The 19488-nt window shown below is 43.3% G+C and overlaps 1 protein-coding gene across 1 annotated transcript in view; it reads right to left on the bottom strand.

Annotated features, from left to right (window-relative positions):
* The window catches only part of DHX36 (DEAH-box helicase 36), a 42038-nt gene extending 22902 nt beyond the window's left edge, over positions 1 to 19136 (bottom strand). The window contains exons 1-9 of the mRNA XM_074963745.1: positions 18845 to 19136; positions 11185 to 11306; positions 8504 to 8696; positions 5431 to 5469; positions 3829 to 3999; positions 2622 to 2701; positions 1288 to 1362; positions 931 to 1097; positions 165 to 246 (exon numbers count right to left, since the gene is read on the bottom strand). Coding sequence (XP_074819846.1) covers positions 165 to 246; positions 931 to 1097; positions 1288 to 1362; positions 2622 to 2701; positions 3829 to 3999; positions 5431 to 5469; positions 8504 to 8696; positions 11185 to 11306; positions 18845 to 19036 — 1121 coding nt within the window. The 5' untranslated portion in view covers positions 19037 to 19136. The remainder of the gene's footprint in view (positions 1 to 164; positions 247 to 930; positions 1098 to 1287; positions 1363 to 2621; positions 2702 to 3828; positions 4000 to 5430; positions 5470 to 8503; positions 8697 to 11184; positions 11307 to 18844) is intronic.
* Positions 19137 to 19488: the final 352 nt, after the last annotated feature.

Here is a 19488-nt window from a genome sequence, read left to right as displayed (position 1 = left end):
TTGAAACAAGACCGAAATACACATCAGTTTATTCATGGTGCGATGCGACTTGCAACTGTGGAAAATCCAAACTGCTAGGCTGAGTAAAAGTGAACATCATTCTATGTACGTGCCTAGTAGTATCCAACAGTTATGTGGATCTTTACTTTCAGAAATAAACTGACCTTAACTTTTCAATTGTGTCTTCCAAAAGATATTCCACAACAGGGAAGGTGAATCCAGGTATATGGATCATGGGACAATTGTCTATTGAGGAAGAGTGCAACTTCTTAATTCTTAGAAAACTAATAAAATATACTTAATACTGTAACAATATTCTATATCAAAAATAGTTAGAAAAAAATGTCAAAGCAGTTCCTTTCTACTTAACTGCATATCTATTAAGTTTGATTTTCATGTACACTTAATGCTTGTGAAAAGTATCAAGTTAACACCCCCAGAAAGTCACTAAATAGACCACCACAGGCAACAGCAGTGCATACTTCCCTACGTTCTAACCAATGTGACTGAAACCCAAGGCAGATGAACCACTTGTAGACTGGCTGGAATACCACAGGAAGATTTGCACTGCCTATCACTCACTCATGCCCTCTACGGGTGCTAAATGAGAGTTTTAAAAATTAAAGATAATGCCAACCTCTGTTTGGCAACTTATAGTGTTCAGAACAGTAGAGTTAATGCAAGGCATCTCATGGAGGAAAACAAAAGCAGCAATATAGAACCATGATGGGATAAATCAAGGAATCTCTAAGATTGCACCCTACTTTGAGGCCTCTTAACATTGATATAATCATTGTTTTTGATTTAAGTCAAACCCACACTTTTCTTTTTTTAAAACTGCATTATTAAAAAGTACAAGTCCAAAATATATAGCAAATATTAAGGATGTTACATATCTTATCAATATTACAATTCAAGCATATCACCCACCAAAATATTCTGAAAATTTCTCAGCATTCAAAGTAGCACTCATCAGTATTACTTTCAGGTCTGGTCGAACATTTAGAAGATCTTTAATAACAGTCATTAAGACATCTGATTGAAGATTTCTTTCATGGATTTCATCAAGAATAACATGACTAACACTGGACAACTGCCTAAAATAAAAGAACGCAAAGTTGATAACATTTATGTTTAGCAGAAGCAAGGCATTTAAAAAAAAAAAAAAAAAGAGAGAGAGAGAGAAGTGCTAAAGAATGGAAACAACACACATAAGCATTAAAAAGCCAGCTCACTAAAACACTGATAGTTGTATTCATTAGTTTCTTTTTAAATATAAATACTTACTTGTCTGATTGGAGCCACTGAAGGACGATTCCTGTTGTACAGTACAAAATGGAACCTTGTTTCCTTGGTAACCGACTGAAAAGAGATGCATTAAGAATTCTTGAATTCTCTTTTCTAATATTTTACAAAGTACTTTGAAAGCTCCAAAGCAGAATGCACTTTAAAGTGTCTATAATGACAGTCTACATCATTCAACTTATTCTCTAGGCCTGCTCATTTAGAACTAAATTAGTGCAAAACGGGATTAAGTCAGGGCTAGACCACAGTATGCCTATGATGAGGAATGGATCATTTGCAATCTAACAGTACCAGGCTTTACAGCCATTATTTGTCAGGATTAGCTTTTCCCTACTCATCCCAAATTGTTGTTAGACTAAAGACAAGGCAAAATATTGTTCTCTGTTAAACAGCGTTTATACATGAGAATATAATTTAACTCCATGAATAATTATACATCCTGAATAAAAACCATCTGTGCACAAAAACAACACTGGAAGATCAAATTACAACATATTTTCTATTTTTAGCTTTCCAGCTTAGTTTTTCATTTAAGGATTATTCCAGATACATCAGCACCTACACTAGGGCCCTACGCCTGCAAACACTGACGCAACATGCTTAACCTTACATGATTTGAATCAGACTACACATGGTAGTCAAATTAAACATATGCATAAATGTTCACAGGATCAGGGCCTAAAACGGTTGACATTTTTAACTTTAACACTCCCTTCTATATGTCTGTTGTAATAAGATTGTTTCCAGATTGCACAAGCTGTGATTTTCAACTTGACCAGTCAAATGGTTTCCAGTGTAACCAGAATTAGTACACAAGATATTTTTAAGTCTTTGAACCATAACATTGTTTTGTTCCTTCTCTGCCTCAACCACATCTCTTATCTCACTCACCTTTTAACAGTTTAAGATGTGCATATTGATAGCCTGTTTACCCTGTGCTATTTGTAATCCTTCCACCATATGGTGTTCATTTTGTTCATCTATAAAGGATTAAAATCCCCTTTAAATTAACAGAATTACAGATTTAAAATTGCTCCCCCGTGACAGGAAAGTAGATTATACTACAAAAATTGGCTTCTCACCAATTTAAGTGGCATCAAAAGTTCAACCATTGTAGTCAAGCTTTCAAGTAAGTACTTATTTTTCCTCCCAACCATTTACAGGAAAATTGCTCAGGAATCCCCTCTGGGTGAAAGCAGTAAAGTATGTTCTGTCTCTGCTTAAAATAGTATTTCAAATTTTCCTGTTTGATTTATACTGGATTTGTCAGTTTACATTCAAGTCAGCATACAAACACCAAGAAAACTATCATTTACCTCTGGAGACGAATTTGGTATCCTGTACTCTTCCCATTACCACACACTTCTGCCCTTTCAGCTGCAACTCTCTCTGCCACCTTAAAATCAAACCAAATAGCATCATGTTAAAAAAAATAAAAATAAATAAGGCTTATCTGAACTTACAGGTATTCTTCAGTAGGAACTATCTACCAAAAAGAAGTTACATGTCAGTTTATAATAATGCTAAAACTACTTTTAATACCCTCCTCTGATGGATACAGCACTCCTTCGCCACAATCCAGGAACTGGTGTATAACCCAAAATATATTTCAAAAGACAGTAGAGCTGTTTTATAAAGGATGGAACTAAAGGTATTTCAATCCTTCCCCTTATAACTTAACAGCATGACATGCAACTCTTTACAGTAGTGGAACTCCTCTTTACAACCCAGCACCTCATATTTGTACTTAATGGAAACTATGCATTTTGTACATTCTAGTAGTCAAACTTCACGAGATCAACCAAGCTGAGAAATGCTCACCTCTAGTTTTCTTTATCAATAGTTTGAGATCGAATTGTTTAGCAATGGTTAGCTGTACTATTCTGTGACCATCACACAGGATTGAGAAATGAGGCTGTAAGCATAGAAGACACTAATTTTTGAAGCTGTGCTGCTTCGTCCAGGAAAGTGATAGGAAAACACTTTCTGGGCAGCTCAAGAACAGCAAGACATAAGGTATCCAAAAAGCAAGAGTCTAAGTACAGACCCTTTCACATTTTCCTTTACCCTTAACTATGCCCATACTAGGTAAGAGTGCTGAGCAGGAAACCCAACTAATAAGATCCACAAAAGTCTATAGGTAAGCTCTGGGTGAACTTCCACTACCCTTGCAGGTTGCACAGACCTGCCACAGAGTTCAGCTTCAATGCTGCTTACTTCAGAAGAGCAACACTGAACTCCAATCCTGCACATACATACTTGATAGACGCTTCAACATGACTCAAATACATTAATTATGGGTGCAACTATTCGCAGAATTGGGAATTTAAAATTGTAAACTCTTTGAGGGAATGACACATCCTATATGCTTGTACAGTGCCTAGCAAAACAAGGCCTGGTTCTGATTAGGAACTTTGGGCAGTACTGCAATACAAGTAGTAAATAATTTGTCCCACAATTTCTCTATTGCAAAAGGAAATTAACATTCAAAGAAACAATTCAATTCTTCAGCACTGCACTTACTGAGATAGCACTGATCCTCCTAGGTTGGGTACACACAATCCTGCAAGCAGATCCTTTCCCTCTCTCTATACAGTCATCCAGAATGAACTGAGTAACTTGTGTCGTCTTTCCACAACCAGTCTCACCACTTATCACAGTCACCTGATTATTATTGATCATAGTTATCAGTTCCTATTTTAAAAGGAAAAGAAAATATAATGTTATGTTGACAAATAGTCTTTTTAAACTGTATAATTCCCTATTCTTTTGAATTCAATTTAAAAGAACAAGCCACAGTACTTTAAAGGGACACATTTAGACACACATTTTATTAACAGTTTAGGGCCAGAGGTTCAAAGTGTGCCATGCACTTTAAATATATGACTAAGGCAATGCACGATTTACTTGTGTATACAGAATGAATACTATCATTTATGAAAATAGGGTTGCACAATGAACAGTCCCGCACAAACACTTTGGTTTATGAACAAACAGGGTTTGAGACCCCTTTGAAAATATAGCTAGCCCTAGATAATTGAAAATGAAAGCTTAACTTCTCACTTTTCCTGTTTGTTTGACTTTTGTATTTCGTTCAGCTCAGTCACTGAAAAGAGACTGGTCTGTTTCTCCATTGTATTCAGCAGCACTTTCCATCTCACATATTTCAGCACAACGTTTCAGTGTTTGTGCTGCAATCACAGCAAGGGAATGTTTAAAACCCCACAAAAAGGTTACTGGAATCAGAAGAGCAATGGAACTATTTGTTTCTTAGATTTTGTCCTTTTTTGAAAGAGAACTAAAATCAGGGGCCAAAATGGACCTGAAAGTGTCCATTTACAGTACAAGTTATACTGTCCATTAAAGGTCTAACAAACCTACAAAAGAAAGCATATGGAGTACTTTCGCCTTGATATGTAACATACAAATTATTTAACCTAAGATGAAAATAACCCCCTTTGGCTAAAATGGTCCATAATTCACTCATTGCACATAGGTAGCATAAAACAGCATGCAGCCACAATTGTGTGATCTAGAGACTAAAATGGAACAAAGACAAATTTTAATCAATGTTCAATCATAAGTCTCACATACATACCATGACCAGCAATAAAAATAGCCACACCTGGCAATTTTAGATATAATACAGTAAATAAAATGTTTATTAAAATTACAAGAAAGTACGGTAATTAGTCACCTTAGTTTCAAACAGCATGTAACATTTTAAAAGTTAAATCTGCAAAGTGAAGGATGAAAAAGCTATATAGTATTTTAAATATACTTGGTGCTCATTCCTGGTTTCCATGGAGACTGCTGCCTAGCTGTAAAACTGTATGGTTCAACATAAGCAGAGTGAGCTTCCCTACATTGCACGTCAATGTGCTCGAAATCTTTTCTGGAAAGAAATTAGCTGTAATTATGAAGCCTCACGTGTTCTGATGTCTTTAGAAGGTGGTAAGATTCTTTACATTTCCTCTAAAAAAATATTTCAAACCAGAGCCTTCTGTTAAAAATCTGGGTCCAGTAATCATATTTTTCGTCTGAATTACAAACCCTTATTTTTCTATATTTATAACAAAATAGCAGAGGTGCACTGGATTTCAAAGTAAAAATAAACACATTTACCCTTCTTATCCCATATGAAGGAAGTTTCTCTCGGAATCTCTGGGGAAAAAAACAAAGTTATATTCATTTTTGAAATACACTTATGCTTTGGAGGTAAAAAATACAGTCAGTTTTGTTTATGATCAACAAACATTTAATCTGAAAAAAGATAACTTACTTGTATAACAAGCTGTACACGCTTAGTCCTAGGTCCTGCAAACACTTATGTGTATGCTTAACTCTAAGTTTGTATGTAGTCCCATTGAAGTCAGCGAGACTATTCACATACTTAGGTATGTGTGTAAGCATTTGCAAGATTGTGGCCTTAGAGCAGGAGTGGGCAAACTACGGCCTGCGAGCTGTTTTAAGCTGGCCCACGGGCTCCTGCTGAGGAACGGGGTCTGGGTTTTGCCCCGCTCCAGCCAGGGCGCTGGGTCCGGGGCTGCACCACGCGGCTCAGCCACACTCCGGCGCTCCAGCACGTGGCTCAGGCCCACTCCAGCGCTCCAGCCGGGGCGCTGGGTCAGGGTCTGCACCAAGTGGCTCCTGCCACAGCATGGCCCCGCTCCAGCTTCTACGTGCTCCAATGGCCCCCTCCAGCTCTCCAATGGGAGCTTCAGGGGCAGCGCCTGCAGATTGGGCAGTGTGCAGAGCCACCTGGTCATGCCTCTGAGTAGGAGCCGGAGAAGGAACATGCCACTGCTTCTGGGAGCCGCTTGAGATAAGCGCTGCTCGGAGCCTGCACCCCTGAGCCTCTCCTCATGCCCCAACCCCCTGCCCTGATTCCCCTCCCGCTCTCCAAACCTCTCATCCCCAGCCCCACCCCAGAGCCCGGACCCCCAACCGGAGCCCTCACCCCTCCCGTACCCCAACCCCAGTTTTGTGAGCATTCATGGCCTACCTTACAATTTCTATTTCAGTAAGGTGTTTGATACCGTGCCACATGGGGAATTATTAGTTAAATTGGAAAAGATGGGGATCAATATGAACACTGAAAGGTGGATAAGGAATTGGTTAAAGGGGAGACTACAACGGGTCCTACTGAAAGGTGAACTGTCAGGCTGGAGGGAGGTTACCAGTGGAGTTCCTCAAGGATCAGTTTTGGGACCAATCTTTTTATTACTGACCTCGGCACAAAAAGTGGGAGTGTGTTAATAAAGTTTGCAGATGATACAAAGCTGGGAGGTACTGCCAATTTAGAGAAGGACCGGGATATCATATGGGAGGATCTGGATGACCTTGTAAACTGGAGTAATAGTAATAGGATGAAATTTAATAGTGAGAATTGTAAGGTCATGCATTTAGGGATTAATAACAAGAATTTTAGTTATAAGCTGGGGACGCATCAATTAGAAGTAATGGAGGAGGAGAAGGACCTTGGAGTATTGGTTGATCATAGGATGACTATGAGCTGCCAATGTAATATGGCTGTGAAAAAAGCTAATGCGGTCTTGGGATGCATCAGGAGAGGTATTTCCAGTAGGGATAAGGAGGTTTTAGTACTGTTATACAAGGCACTGGTGAGACCTCACCTGGAATACTGTGTGCAGTTTTGGTCTCCCATGTTTAAGAAGGATGAATTCAAACTGGAACAGGTACAGAGAAGGGCTACTAGGATGATCCGAGGAATGGAAAACCTGTCTTATGAAAGGAGACTCAAGGAGCTTGGCTTATTTACTCTAACTAAAAGAAGGTTGAGGGGAGATATGATTGCTCTCTATAAATATATCAGAGGGATAAATACCAGAGAGGGAGAGGAATTATTTAAGCTCAGTACCAGTGTGGACACAAGAACAAATGGATATAAACTGGCCACCAGGAAGTTTAGACTTGAAATTAGACAAAGGTTTCTAACCATCAGAGGAGTGAAGTTTTGGAATAGCCTTCCAAGGGAAGCAGTGGGGGCAAAAGATCTATCTGGCTTTAAGATTAAACTTGATAAGTTTATGGAGGAGATGGTATGATGGGATAACATGATTTTGGTAATTAACTGATCTTTAAATATTCATGGTAAATAGGCCTAATGGCCTGTGATGGGATGTTAGATGGGGTGGGATCTGAGTTACCCAGGGAAGAACTTTCTGTAGTATCTGGCTGGTGAATCTTGCCCACATGCTCAGGGTTTAGCTGATCGCCATATTTGGGGTCAGGAAGGAATTTTCCTCCAGGGCAGATTGGAAGAGGCCCTGGAGGTTTTTCGCCTTCCTCTGTAGCACTTGCTGGAGGATTCTCTGTATTTGAAGTCTTTAAACCACGATTTGAGGACTTCAATAGCTCAGACATAGGTGAGGTTTTTCAGGAGTGGGTGGGTGAGATTCTGTGGCCTGCGTTGTGCAGACGGTCAGACTAGATGATCATAATAGTCCCTTCTGACCTTAGTATCTATGAATCTATATTCCCCGATGTGGCCCTCAGGCCAAAAAGTTTGCCCACCCCTGCCTTAGAGTCATATTATGACCTTCTGGATTTGGCCAGAAAGGAATAATTGAAATTAGTTGATATGAGTCCATCCTCCTACATAAGATCTTGAAGGCAGATCAGCATCACCTTATGATAAACTGTGTCAAAAGCAACTGATATGTCCACATCAACATTGTTGGTTCTTTCACCACCACCAGAGCAACCAGAATGATTTTTAGGCCAAAAACTGGTCTAAAGGTGGATTATTGGTATTATGGATCAATTATCTAATTCATTCACTTAAAAATAAATCATATCATGCTGTCCACTGCCTTGCACTTAGATTTTAGCATTTTAGGATGAAATTCATATGAAAAATATTATACAAAATAAATTTTTATGTTCAGAAGTAGTCACAGGAGTGTTAATATTTTCCAAATGTTATACTATTGGTAATTTCCATGTACGAGTGTTTATTGAAGTGGTGGACAGCTGATAAATTGCATAAAGGAACATTATGACAGTATCAAAAAGAGTATTTTCACGTAAGTGACACTAAACAGATTTTCATAATGACACTTTTCCATTAACAAGGGTATAAAAGGTAACTAGTTTTTGCTTATAAAAATAAAAAACTATTATAAATAAAAACATTAGCATAAGTTGTGGCTTCTAGTTAACCGTTATCTAGTACCTGCATTTCAATGTATCTAGGATCAAATTTCTTCTTTCTTAACTCTTCTCTAAATTTCTCATTCAAATCAATATCTGGCTCATTTTCTTGAAAGAGATATTCTGAATCTCGATCTAGGAATGTTTTCTCCAAAATTGGTCTCTGCTTTACAGAAGTCTTCGCCAAGGTTGGTTTCTCTAGAGGTACCTCTGGACTATATCAGAAACAAAGATTTGATTATAATGCAATTTCCACATATCAACTCAGGCATAGCTTGAAAAAGTCCACTCAGCAGAGGTTAGTACAAAAGTTTCCCTGGTGAGCATGGGGACGTTATCAATTTCTGCAAAATTTAAGATACATACAAATTTAAATTGTCCTAGAATATAATTTGGTAAAGTTGTTTTTACATATACCAATAGACATACAGTATTACCATAATTAAAATTATATATTTTTTCAAACAGTTTAACAAACTATTCCACTGCAGCATTTGAAACCCAATCACTGCCATACAAGCCATCTGCAAGTGAAACTGACTAAACACAAATAAAGGCTTTGAGTTTCGTTATGCAAGCTGAGAGAAATGCAAAAAGGTATAAGAGTATAGTGACAAGTAAATAGGATTTTTAAAGCTCTCAATTTTAATAATCTTTGGTATTAAAAATACTGCCAATTTGAGATATAGTCAATTTTCTGAAGTTAGTTAAAATTTATTTCAGGTACTATGCTTGCCAGCACTCTGACAATTTTTGTGGCTCTACAATTCACTTTTTCCTCCTTTAAAATTTTTTTTTATCCCCATTACAATGCAAAAGATCCATACAAGCTGTGGAAAACTAGATACAAATTGCTGTCAAATGCATAAAATTTATCACAGTAGCAAGTAAAAAAATTCAGATAGAAGAGTGACTGCTAAGTAGATGGTGTCTCTTTTATTACAACATAGGATTGTTACATTGTGTCCCTTTAAGTCTGTATCTAAAATAGGTTTCTCCTACTTATGTAGCAGAGAATACCGACTGTAAACCAATGTAATGGTGTCTGAGTCTGCAGACAGAACTACTGCCTTAACTATTCTCATTGCCCCATCTCATAATTGGATATGACTGGAAGAACAGGACCATAACTTTTTTCTTGTGGCAGAGTGAAATTAACAAGATTCTGGTGGTTTGTTTCATTATGGCTATTGAGAATCCTGTCTGTAGAAATGAAATTGTCAAGAAGTGTGCCTATTTCTCTTCAGCTTGGAAAACATTAACTGAGGCTGAATCTATTCACGAGGAGGCCTGGGAAGAACAGAGTAAGATAGTACTCTGGCATTTGGGGTGCAGAGACAGTTTCAGAACCACACCCATTCCCCAACAATCTTTGGGGTGGGAAAGAGAGCACTCTTCCCTTCCAACAGCAAGAGGAGCCTCAACATTTATCACATACTTACTAGCCAGAGTCTGATACTCAAGATTAACTTTGATGTTTTAAGAGTATGCCAGGCCAAAAGGTATTTAGACACCTAACTCTCATTGATTTCAAAGGTAGTTTTGGCACCAAAACACACTTAAAAATCTGGCTTTAGGGACTTAATGCATGCTTAAAATATCCAAGCTGCAGTGTAAAGAGAGTCAGGAATTCTTATTACATCTAAACTGAGTAGGAATAAATACCACAGTGGCAAAGAAGAGTCTTCTCTACACTACAGCTTCTACAGTTGTTGCCACTAATGGTGAATTACAGCTATAAAGTTTGCTAGCATAAGACCAGAGAGAAACTGTATCAAAAAATGGAGTTCACAAGCATCCTTGGAAGTCCAGCATCCTGCCCCCTCCCTCCCAGCAGTTGGGTATGAAAAAGAGATAAAAATCTGTGGAACTCGCTGGGTGAAGATACCCCCTCTTCCTCCACCTTCTACCCCCAATATTTCCTATTAGTATGGCCCTTTGATATTTTTTGCCCAAATTTTCCCACATTTTACAAGAATTATTATTAATTTTTTTACTGATTTTCACCCAAATTCACAAGTACATGAAAATACCAGTTACATTAAGAAAATCCAATCCATTACATTAGGTAGATGTGTTTATGTTATATTAAATTAAATTAGTCCACGTGTAAATGCAAGACTAAGTAAGGCCATGTGGCGGAAGATACACACAGACACATAGGTGTGCATATGTGTACATCCTGTTGATATTCAGTTCATTAAATAAACCACAGCATTACACTGCTTTTACTTTCAATATTCTTATCTTTTCCACTATTTGTTGCTTCTTCCTGTCCCCCCCAACACTAAGCCCGATATTTATCCAGAAAACTGAAGTTAATTTTTTGCACCAATTTTCAACCATTTAATTTTTGTAACAAACACTTATAAATGCCCAGGTAAACAAAATAAAAACGAAAAATTAAGGTTCTTGCCTATTGGCTTATTTATGGTTAGTACATTTAGTCTTCTGTTGTGGGTAAAAATTTCAAACCCAGAACTCAAGCATAACCTAGAAAATTGTTTGAAAACAATTTTAATTCAAATTAATTATTTCCTTCATATGTTACTACTTAAAAAAAAAATCAGCATTTATAAAATTTTATTTATTTAATCTAACCCACATGACGACACCACCTTTAACTTTAGCAGTTACTACCGAAATCTTTTGCCACCATTTTCTAAAAAAGAAACCCATAGCATAAGCGATTGATTTTTTTACCCTTCTTCCTCACCGGACCACCATGACACAGATTCTTGTTCTTTTTCATTTCTAGTCTGGACAGTATTCAGCAACTGAACAATCTGTTCTTCCCTGCGTTCATCCATACGCACCACAGCTCTCTAATTTGAGGAAAGAAAAACAGCTTTTCCACCAGTGTTTAAGAGCATATAATCATGTTCAAAATTTATTTGCAGGCTTGGTTTAACCACAAAAATGTTTTTCCATTTTCCTGCAATTGTAACAGTAGTATAATTTATGGGACTACAAAATTAAACTTGTTTATCCACAATGTAGGAGGTGAGTGGATCTTTTCCATCATGCCCTACAAGACATTTTAGCAACCACACAGATCTATATACTTGCAGTCAGTCATGCACAAATTATTATTTGTAAGGAGGATTTTTTAAGTGGTATTCTTTGCATTACAGATGTAAGGAGAACCAAGTTTAAGAAACTGAGACATCACATTCTCACTCCTAGAATGCTAATCTTTTTAGTCACCTCGACATACCAAAACCCCCTACTTACAGTGAATCCTGTTAATAGCCACCAAGGAGACTTTTTTCTGACCATTTTAACAGGTTAAGACAAGCTTTGACGTATTTAGGACTTTTCGATGTTTAGCTATTAATTACAAAACCAAAATAATAAATTTTTCGTTGCTTTTTAAAAAGAATCTCTCTCTCTCTTCCCTACATTCCGTGCCTCCTATCTTCTCTGCACCTGTGGAGGTGTACAGATACTACAGAGAAATGCTATTAGAAATACCTGTACTGTTGCATACAATACTTCCCATAGCGGAAAAAGCACAACCCCTGAGAATCCTCACTTTTCCCACTACAGCTCTTTATGTCACTGCTAGAGAAGCAAAAAGTGGTCCCCCTTTTCTGCAGGGGAGTTTTAAAAACAGGGATGAGGAATAGCACAAACATGAACAGCGTTCTCCCAGGCTACCTGCTTTTAACCATTTAGCTTTTCAGACACAGGGATACTTCCTTTACCATTTTCTGCAGCTTGCAGGATAGCTGAAAGAGGGATAAGACACAGCGTGAGGCCTAGGCAACTCTCTGACACCACATTCTACAGGGCATTACCCTCTGATCCCACTGAGGGGTACCAAAAGAAACTGCACCATCTGCTCAAGAAACTCCTTGAAGAAGCACAGGAACAAATCTACACAGATACACCTCTAGAATACCCCTGTTCAGGGCTCTATCTGCCACCCAAGATCCATAAACCTGGGAATCCTGGACTCCTCATCATCTCAGCCACTGGCATCCTGACTGCACGATTGTCTGGCTATGTAGACTCTCTCCTCAGGCCCTATGCTACAGCACTCCCAGCTATCTTCGAGACACCACTGACTTCCTGAGGAAATTACAATCCATTGGTGATCTTCCAGAAACACCTGGATAGGTGAAATGTAGACTTTTACATCCATAGTCTACACTATGGATATAGAAGCTCTCTACACCAACATTCCACACAGAGATGGACAACAAGCCGTCAGAAACAGTATCCCCGATAACGTCACGGCGGACCTGGTGGGTGAGCTTTGTGACTTTGTCCTCACCCACAACTATTTCAGATTTGGGGACGATTTATACCTTCAAGTCAGCGGCACTGCTATGGGTACCCTCATGGCCCCACAGTATACCAACATTTTTATGGCTGACTTAGAACAACGCTTCCTTAGCTCTTGTCCCCTAGCGCCCCTATTCTATTTGCACTACATTGATGACATCTTCATCTGGACCCATGGGAGGGAGGCCCTTGAGGAATTCCACCAGGACCTCAACAATTTCCATCCCACCATCAACCTCAGCCTGGACCAGTCCACACAAGAGATGCACTTCCTGGACACTACTGTGCAAATAAGTGATGGTCACATAAACACCACTCTATACCAGAAACCTACTGACCGCTATACTTACCTATATGCCTCCAGCTTTCATTCAGACAACATCACATGATACATTGTCTACAGCCAAGCCCTAAGAGACAACCGCATTTGCTCCAATCCCTCACACAAACACCTACAGGATATCTATCAAGCGTTCTTAAAACTACAGTACCCCCCTGGAAAAATGAAGAAACAGATTGACAGAGCCAGAAGGGTACGCAGAAGTCACCTACTCCAGGACAGGCCCAACAAAGAAAGTAACAGAACGCTATTAACCATCACCTTCAGCCCCCAACTAAAACCTCTCCAGCACATCATCAAGGATCTACAATCTATCCTGAAGGACGATCCCTCACTCTCACAGACCCTGGGAAACAGGCCAGGCCCTCAACCTGAAGCAAACAGACAGACAGCAACTACACATCAGACAGCCCCTTAACCTGAAGCAAACTCACCAGCAACTACACATCACACAACAGAAACACTAACCCAGGAACCAATCCCTGCAACAAACTCCATTGCCAACTCAGTCCGCATATCTATCCAAGGGACACCATCATAGGACCTAACCACATCAGCCACACCATCAGGGGCTCGTTCACCTGCACATCTACCAATGTGATATATGCCAGCAATGTACCAGCAATGCCCCTCTGCCACGTACATTGACCAAACCGGACAGTCTCTACGCAAAAGAATAAAAGGACACAAATCAGACATCAAGAATTGTAACATTCAAAAACCAGCAGGAGAGCACTTCAATCTCCCCAGATACTCAATAATAGACTTAAAAGTGGCCATTCTTCAGCCAAAAAACTTCAAAAACAGATTTCAATGAGAAAGTGCAGAACTGGAATTAATTTGCAAACTTGACACCATCAAATTAGGCTTGAATAAAGACTGGGAGTGGCTAGGTCACTACAAAAAAAATAATTTTCCCTCTGTTGATACTCACACCTTCTCGTCAACTGCTGGGAATGGGCCACATATACCCTAATTGAATTGGCCTTGTTAGCACTGACCCCCACTTGGTAAGGCAACTCCCATCTTTTCACGTGGTATATATTTATACCTGCCTACTGTATTTTCCACTCTATGCATCTGATGAAGGTTATAGCCCATGAAAGCTTATACCCAAATAAATTTAATCTCTAAGGTGCCACAAGGACTCCTTGTTGTTTTTGCTGATACAGACTTGGCTGCACTTGCAACTTATAGCGCAATAAAGGAGCCCCGGGCACACTAGCTCACTACCCATTCACACTGGCAAGGCATGTAGAGCGCTCTGACTCTGGCTACAGCACTGCTGGTACTCCACCTTGGCGAGTGGAATAACGTTTGCTGCGCCCCCGCTGGAGTGCCGCGGCGCCAGTGTGAACGTCCTGGTCCTATAGTGCGCTCTGATCAGCCTCCAGAAGTGTCCCACAATGCCTGCGCTAGCCACTCTGGTCATCACTTTGAACTCTACTGCTCTGCCCTCAGCTGACCAACCGTCAGACCCACCCTTTAAATTCTCTGGGAATTTTGAAAAATCTCTTCTTGTTTGCTCAGCCAGGCGTGGAGTGCTCTCAGCGAACCTTTTCAGGTGACCATGCCTCCACGCACCAGGCGAGCCCCAGTATGGAGCAATGGCAAGTTGCTAGATCTCATCAGTGTTTCAGGGGAGGAAGCTGTCCAGTCCCAGCTGCACTCCACCTGTAGGAATTACTATACCTTCAGGCAGATATCAAGGGACATGATGGAAAGGGGCAATGACCGGGATGCACTGCAGTGCAGGATTAAAGCGAAGGAGCTGTGGAATGCATACCACAGACCCCGCAAGGCAAACCGCTGCTCCAGTGCTGCCCCCGCAACCTGCCGTTTCTACAAAGAGCTGGACGCAATACTTGGGGTCGACCCCACCTCCACTCCGAGGACCACGATGGACACTTCAGAGCCCAGTGCAACAAGGCAGGAGGAGGAGGAGCAGCAGCAAAGCGGGAGCGAGGGTGCTGAGACGGAGGAAGATGCCCCAGAATCCCGAGATGCATGCAGTCAGGAGCTGTTCTCAAGCCAGGAGGAAGGTAGCCAGTCGCAGCGGCTGGTGCGTGGTAAAGGACAAACACCAGAGGAGGTTCCTGGTAAGCGGCTTTTATTTTGGGAAGGAAGTTATTCGTGCGGGCTCTTGGGGCGAGGAGGGTTTGGGCTGCATGCATGCCTAGATGCGGAATAGGGCGATGATGTGCTCTCTCACATCGTAGTAATCGGCCTCAGTGATCTCTTCAAAGGCCTCATCCAGAAATTGGGCAATGTGCTTGCGCAGGTTTCTCGAGAGAGCCACTGTGGTTCTTGTCCCAGTCAGGCTAACTTGTTCGTGCCACTGTGCCGTGAGCGGCGGGGGAACCATTGCTGCATACAGGCAAGCTGCGTATGGGCCAGGGCGGAAGCCGCATTGCAGTAGAAGACCCTCCCTTGCTTCCCAGGTCACCTTCAGCAGTGAGCTATCTTCCAGGACGAACTTCTGTGGAAAATGTGGGGACGGTGTTCAGTAAAGGGGGCCCCTGCCGCGGTTGGCTCTCCCCAAGGCACAGAAACCCAGAGGAAAGTACAGCCGTGAAACAATCAGTCACGCTTGACCCTGTGCTTACTCACCATTTTGGGGCTCCTGTGGGTCATGTGCGCTCGCTTTGGGACGGGCAAATTATGCTATTGTGTAGACTGTGCTTGCCCTTAAGTACGGGGGAATCATTGCTCTGTCTGGTATGAACAATGCTGCCTTTGTTAAGTGTTGCATTTTGCCTTTATAGATGCAACCTTGAATCAGAAAGAGGCCACTTAGAAGCAAGGAAGACATGTTGCATGAAGTAATGCAGCATTCAAGTAATGAAAATCAAAAAGTGCAGGAGAGTGAAAGGAGGGTCAGCCAGCAGAATGTGGATCACCGGCACCAAAGCACGGAGCGGCTGCTAAGCATCATGGAGCACCAAGTGGACTCGACACAGGCGCTCGTAGCAATGCAGGCGGAGCACTACAGCCCCCCCCCACCCCCACCCGCCGCAGCCCTTATCCCAAAATTCTTTCCTTTATGCCCCTATGTCACCTCCAACCCACTTTCCCCAACATCTGGGTTCTTACTGCCACCAACACCTGCCTCCAACACCTGCAGCTTCACCACCCAGCCCTGAAAACTATGACCCTTACCCACTGCGCTCAACCCCCATCACCATGCAGTATAGCCATCCTGAAGTGCAGCACTCCAGACAGGACATACGCAAATCAGTGATTGTACCATTCCACACCCCCTTGCCCTTTTTGTTTCCCAAGCAGTTGTGTCTCTTTTCAATAAAATAATTTTCTTTTCAATAAATGGATTTTTTGGCTTTGAAAACATTCTTTATTAATGCATAAAGTAAAAGATACCTTAGCCGAGGAAAGAAACAGACACTGCAAGTCAGTATAGCAAACACAGATTCCTACTAACATTGGAACCACTGCACTTCACTCCCGTGCAGGGCATCAGACATTACTGGTGGCTTTCAGCCTCAAATTGCTCCCTCAAGGCATCCCTAATCCTCGCAGCCCCACACTGGGCCCCTCTAATAGCCATGCTCTCTGGCTGTTCAAATTCAGCCTCCAGGTGTTGAACCTCCAAGTTCCATGCCTGAGTGAATCTTCCACCCTTCCCGTCACAAACGTTATGGAGAGTACACCATGCGGATATAACCGCAGGGATGCTGTCATCGGCCAGGTCCTGCTTCCCATACAGAGAGCACCAGCGGCCCTTTAGATGGCCAAAAGCACACAGTCATTCTGCACCGGCTCAGCCTGTTGTTGAACCACTCCTTGCTGCTGTCAAGGCTCCCTGTGTAGGGTTTCATGAGCCACAGGAGTAAAGGGTAAGCGGGGTCTCCAAGGATCACAATGGGCATTTTGACTTCCCTACGGTGATCTTCTGGTCTGGGAAAAAAGTCCTGGCTTGCAGCTTCCTGAACAGGCCAGCGTTCCGAAAGATGTGTGCGTCATGCACCTTTCCGGGCCAGCCTGTGTTAATGTCAATGAAACGCCCACGGTGATCCACAAGCACCTGGAGAACCATTGAGAAATACCCCTTCCGATTAACATACTTGGAGGCTACGTGAGCTGGTGCCAGAATTGGAATATGCGTCCCACCTATTGCCCCTCCACAATTACAGAAACCCATTTGTGCAAAGCCAGCCACAATGTCATGCACATTACCCAGAGTCACGGTTCTTCTGAGCAGGATGCAATTAATGGCCCTGTAAACTTGCATCAACACGATTCCAACGGTCGACTTCCCCGCTCCAAACTGGTTAGGGACCGATTGGTAGCTGTCTGGAGTTGCCAGCTTCTCCACCATCAGGGCAGCTCTCAATCTTGTGTCCTTGTGCCGCAGGGTGGGGGTGAGCTTTTCTCATCCGAAAGTTCTGCAGCCACTGCTCGTCATCCCAGACTTGCATGACGATGTGATCCCACCACTCAGTGCTTGTTTCCCGAGCCCAAAAACGGCGTTTCAAGGTGGTGAGCATGTCCGTGAATGCCACAAGCAAACTCGCATCACATGCGCTACTCGAGTTGATATCATCGTCTGAGCTCTCACTGTCACTTTGGATCATAAGGAATAACTCGACTGCCAAAGTGATGTGCTGGCGAGACTCGTCAGCATAGTCCTCAGCAGTTCGGGCTCCATTCCCGCAGACCGAAAGGGAAGACAGAGTGCGCAGCACAAAAAACGTTGAAAGATGGTGCCAAATGTGCATGGAAGCACAAGGATTGCTGGGATGTGAACCGATGCATCACGGGGCGTTGGGAGAGGACCCAGAATGCCCTGAACTCCCTGCCCCCTTCCCACAAGCCACAGCACCAGAATGGGAAGAGGTGCTCTGTGGGATACCTCCCCATAATGCACCACTCCCAATGCCGCTGCAAGTGCCGCAAATGTGGCCATGCCAGCGCGCTTGCAGCTGTCAGTGTCAACAGACTGCAGTACTTTCCCTACTGCGCTCTACGAACGCGGATTTAACTCACAGCGCTCTACATCTGCAAATGTAGTCATACCCTAACACAGCTACCCCTCTAAAACCTGTCAATACAGCATGTCATCTTTAAGCTGGGTTGTGTTCTCTACAGATTACTGTAGTAGGGCAGGTTGGGTGGGGTTCTTTTGTTGTTTGTTGTTTTTTGAGCAAAACCTTAAAAACTAACATCCTGTCTACTCTGCGTGCCCAAACATTTCATAGCACTTGTCTTCAGAGCAAAGTTTTGTTTCTCACAATCTTGGCTAAAATTCCCATGCCTGACCACAGCCCAAGCGGCACAGCCTACTAGCAGTCTCCTGTCCTGCACCCTAGGTAGCTTTCTTTATGCACGCAGTCTGGTACCGGGGCGGATTTGACTGCAGTATTTATGCGGCTCCGTGGCTGAGACCATCATGCGCCCCTCCCCTCCGGGGGGGACAAAGAAGTTGGGGGTGTGCACGTGCATGGAGAGAGCGACAGACCACACAACAGTAGCCGACAATGGGCCCAGGGTCCAGCGCAGCAGAACCCGGGCTTTGCACCCACCCGCTGCCAGGGAAACGTCCCAGGGCCGGGGGACCGTGCCAGGGGCTGGCGGCCCGTCCAGCGGGGAAGGGCGAGGGGCAGAGGGAGAAGAGGGGGAGCCGGGGGGGGGCAGCGGGGGCTGAGCCCCGGGCCCAGGAGGCGGACAGGAGTCAGGGGCGGACAAGAGGCGCCCGATACGCGCCGCGGCCGTTACCTGCTGCCTGTCGGGCTCTTTGCTTTTCTGGCCCTGCTTCCGCGCGTACCACAGCCCGATGTCGCGGCCCTTGAGGTGACTGGGATGCCGGCCCCGGCCCCCGCGGCCTTCGGGTCCCCCCGCGGAGGAGGAGGAAGGCCGGGGACCCCCTCCTCCTCCGCGGCTCCAGTCCCTGCGGTGCTCGAAGCTCATCCTCCTCCGCTCAGGTCGCCGCACGGGGTAGGATACAGGGAGCGGAGCACCCTCAAGAAGCCGGCGGCAGCGCCTGGCGGAACCGGAAGTCGACCGTCTCTTTCCCTTTCCTCACTTCCGTTCCACCTTCCAGCGCCTCCGAGGGCGCTGGCGTGTCGCTGTGGCAGACATCAGCACGTTCCCCGGCGCGCGGGAGGGCGGCGCGCGCGCGCTGCTTGTGCAAACCTAGCGGGGAGCGCTGTGCGGGATGTGTTGGGAAATTCGGGGAGAGGGGAACAGGCTCTCGAGCTGTGCCAGCGTGTCGCAGTGGTTAGAGTGGCCGCCTGGTACCCTCGTAGACCGGGGTTCTAATCCCGACCGCCCGCATGGGGGTGGGGGCTTTGCTCAGTCACACTTTCCCTCCCTTCTCCGCAGTCCGTGAAGTGTCCTGGCTGTGCTTCACTATGAGCTCA

Source organism: Natator depressus, chromosome 9, assembly GCF_965152275.1.
Source record: "Natator depressus isolate rNatDep1 chromosome 9, rNatDep2.hap1, whole genome shotgun sequence".
Taxonomy (NCBI): Eukaryota; Metazoa; Chordata; order Testudines; family Cheloniidae; genus Natator; species Natator depressus.
This window is presented reverse-complemented; position numbering and strand designations above follow the sequence as displayed.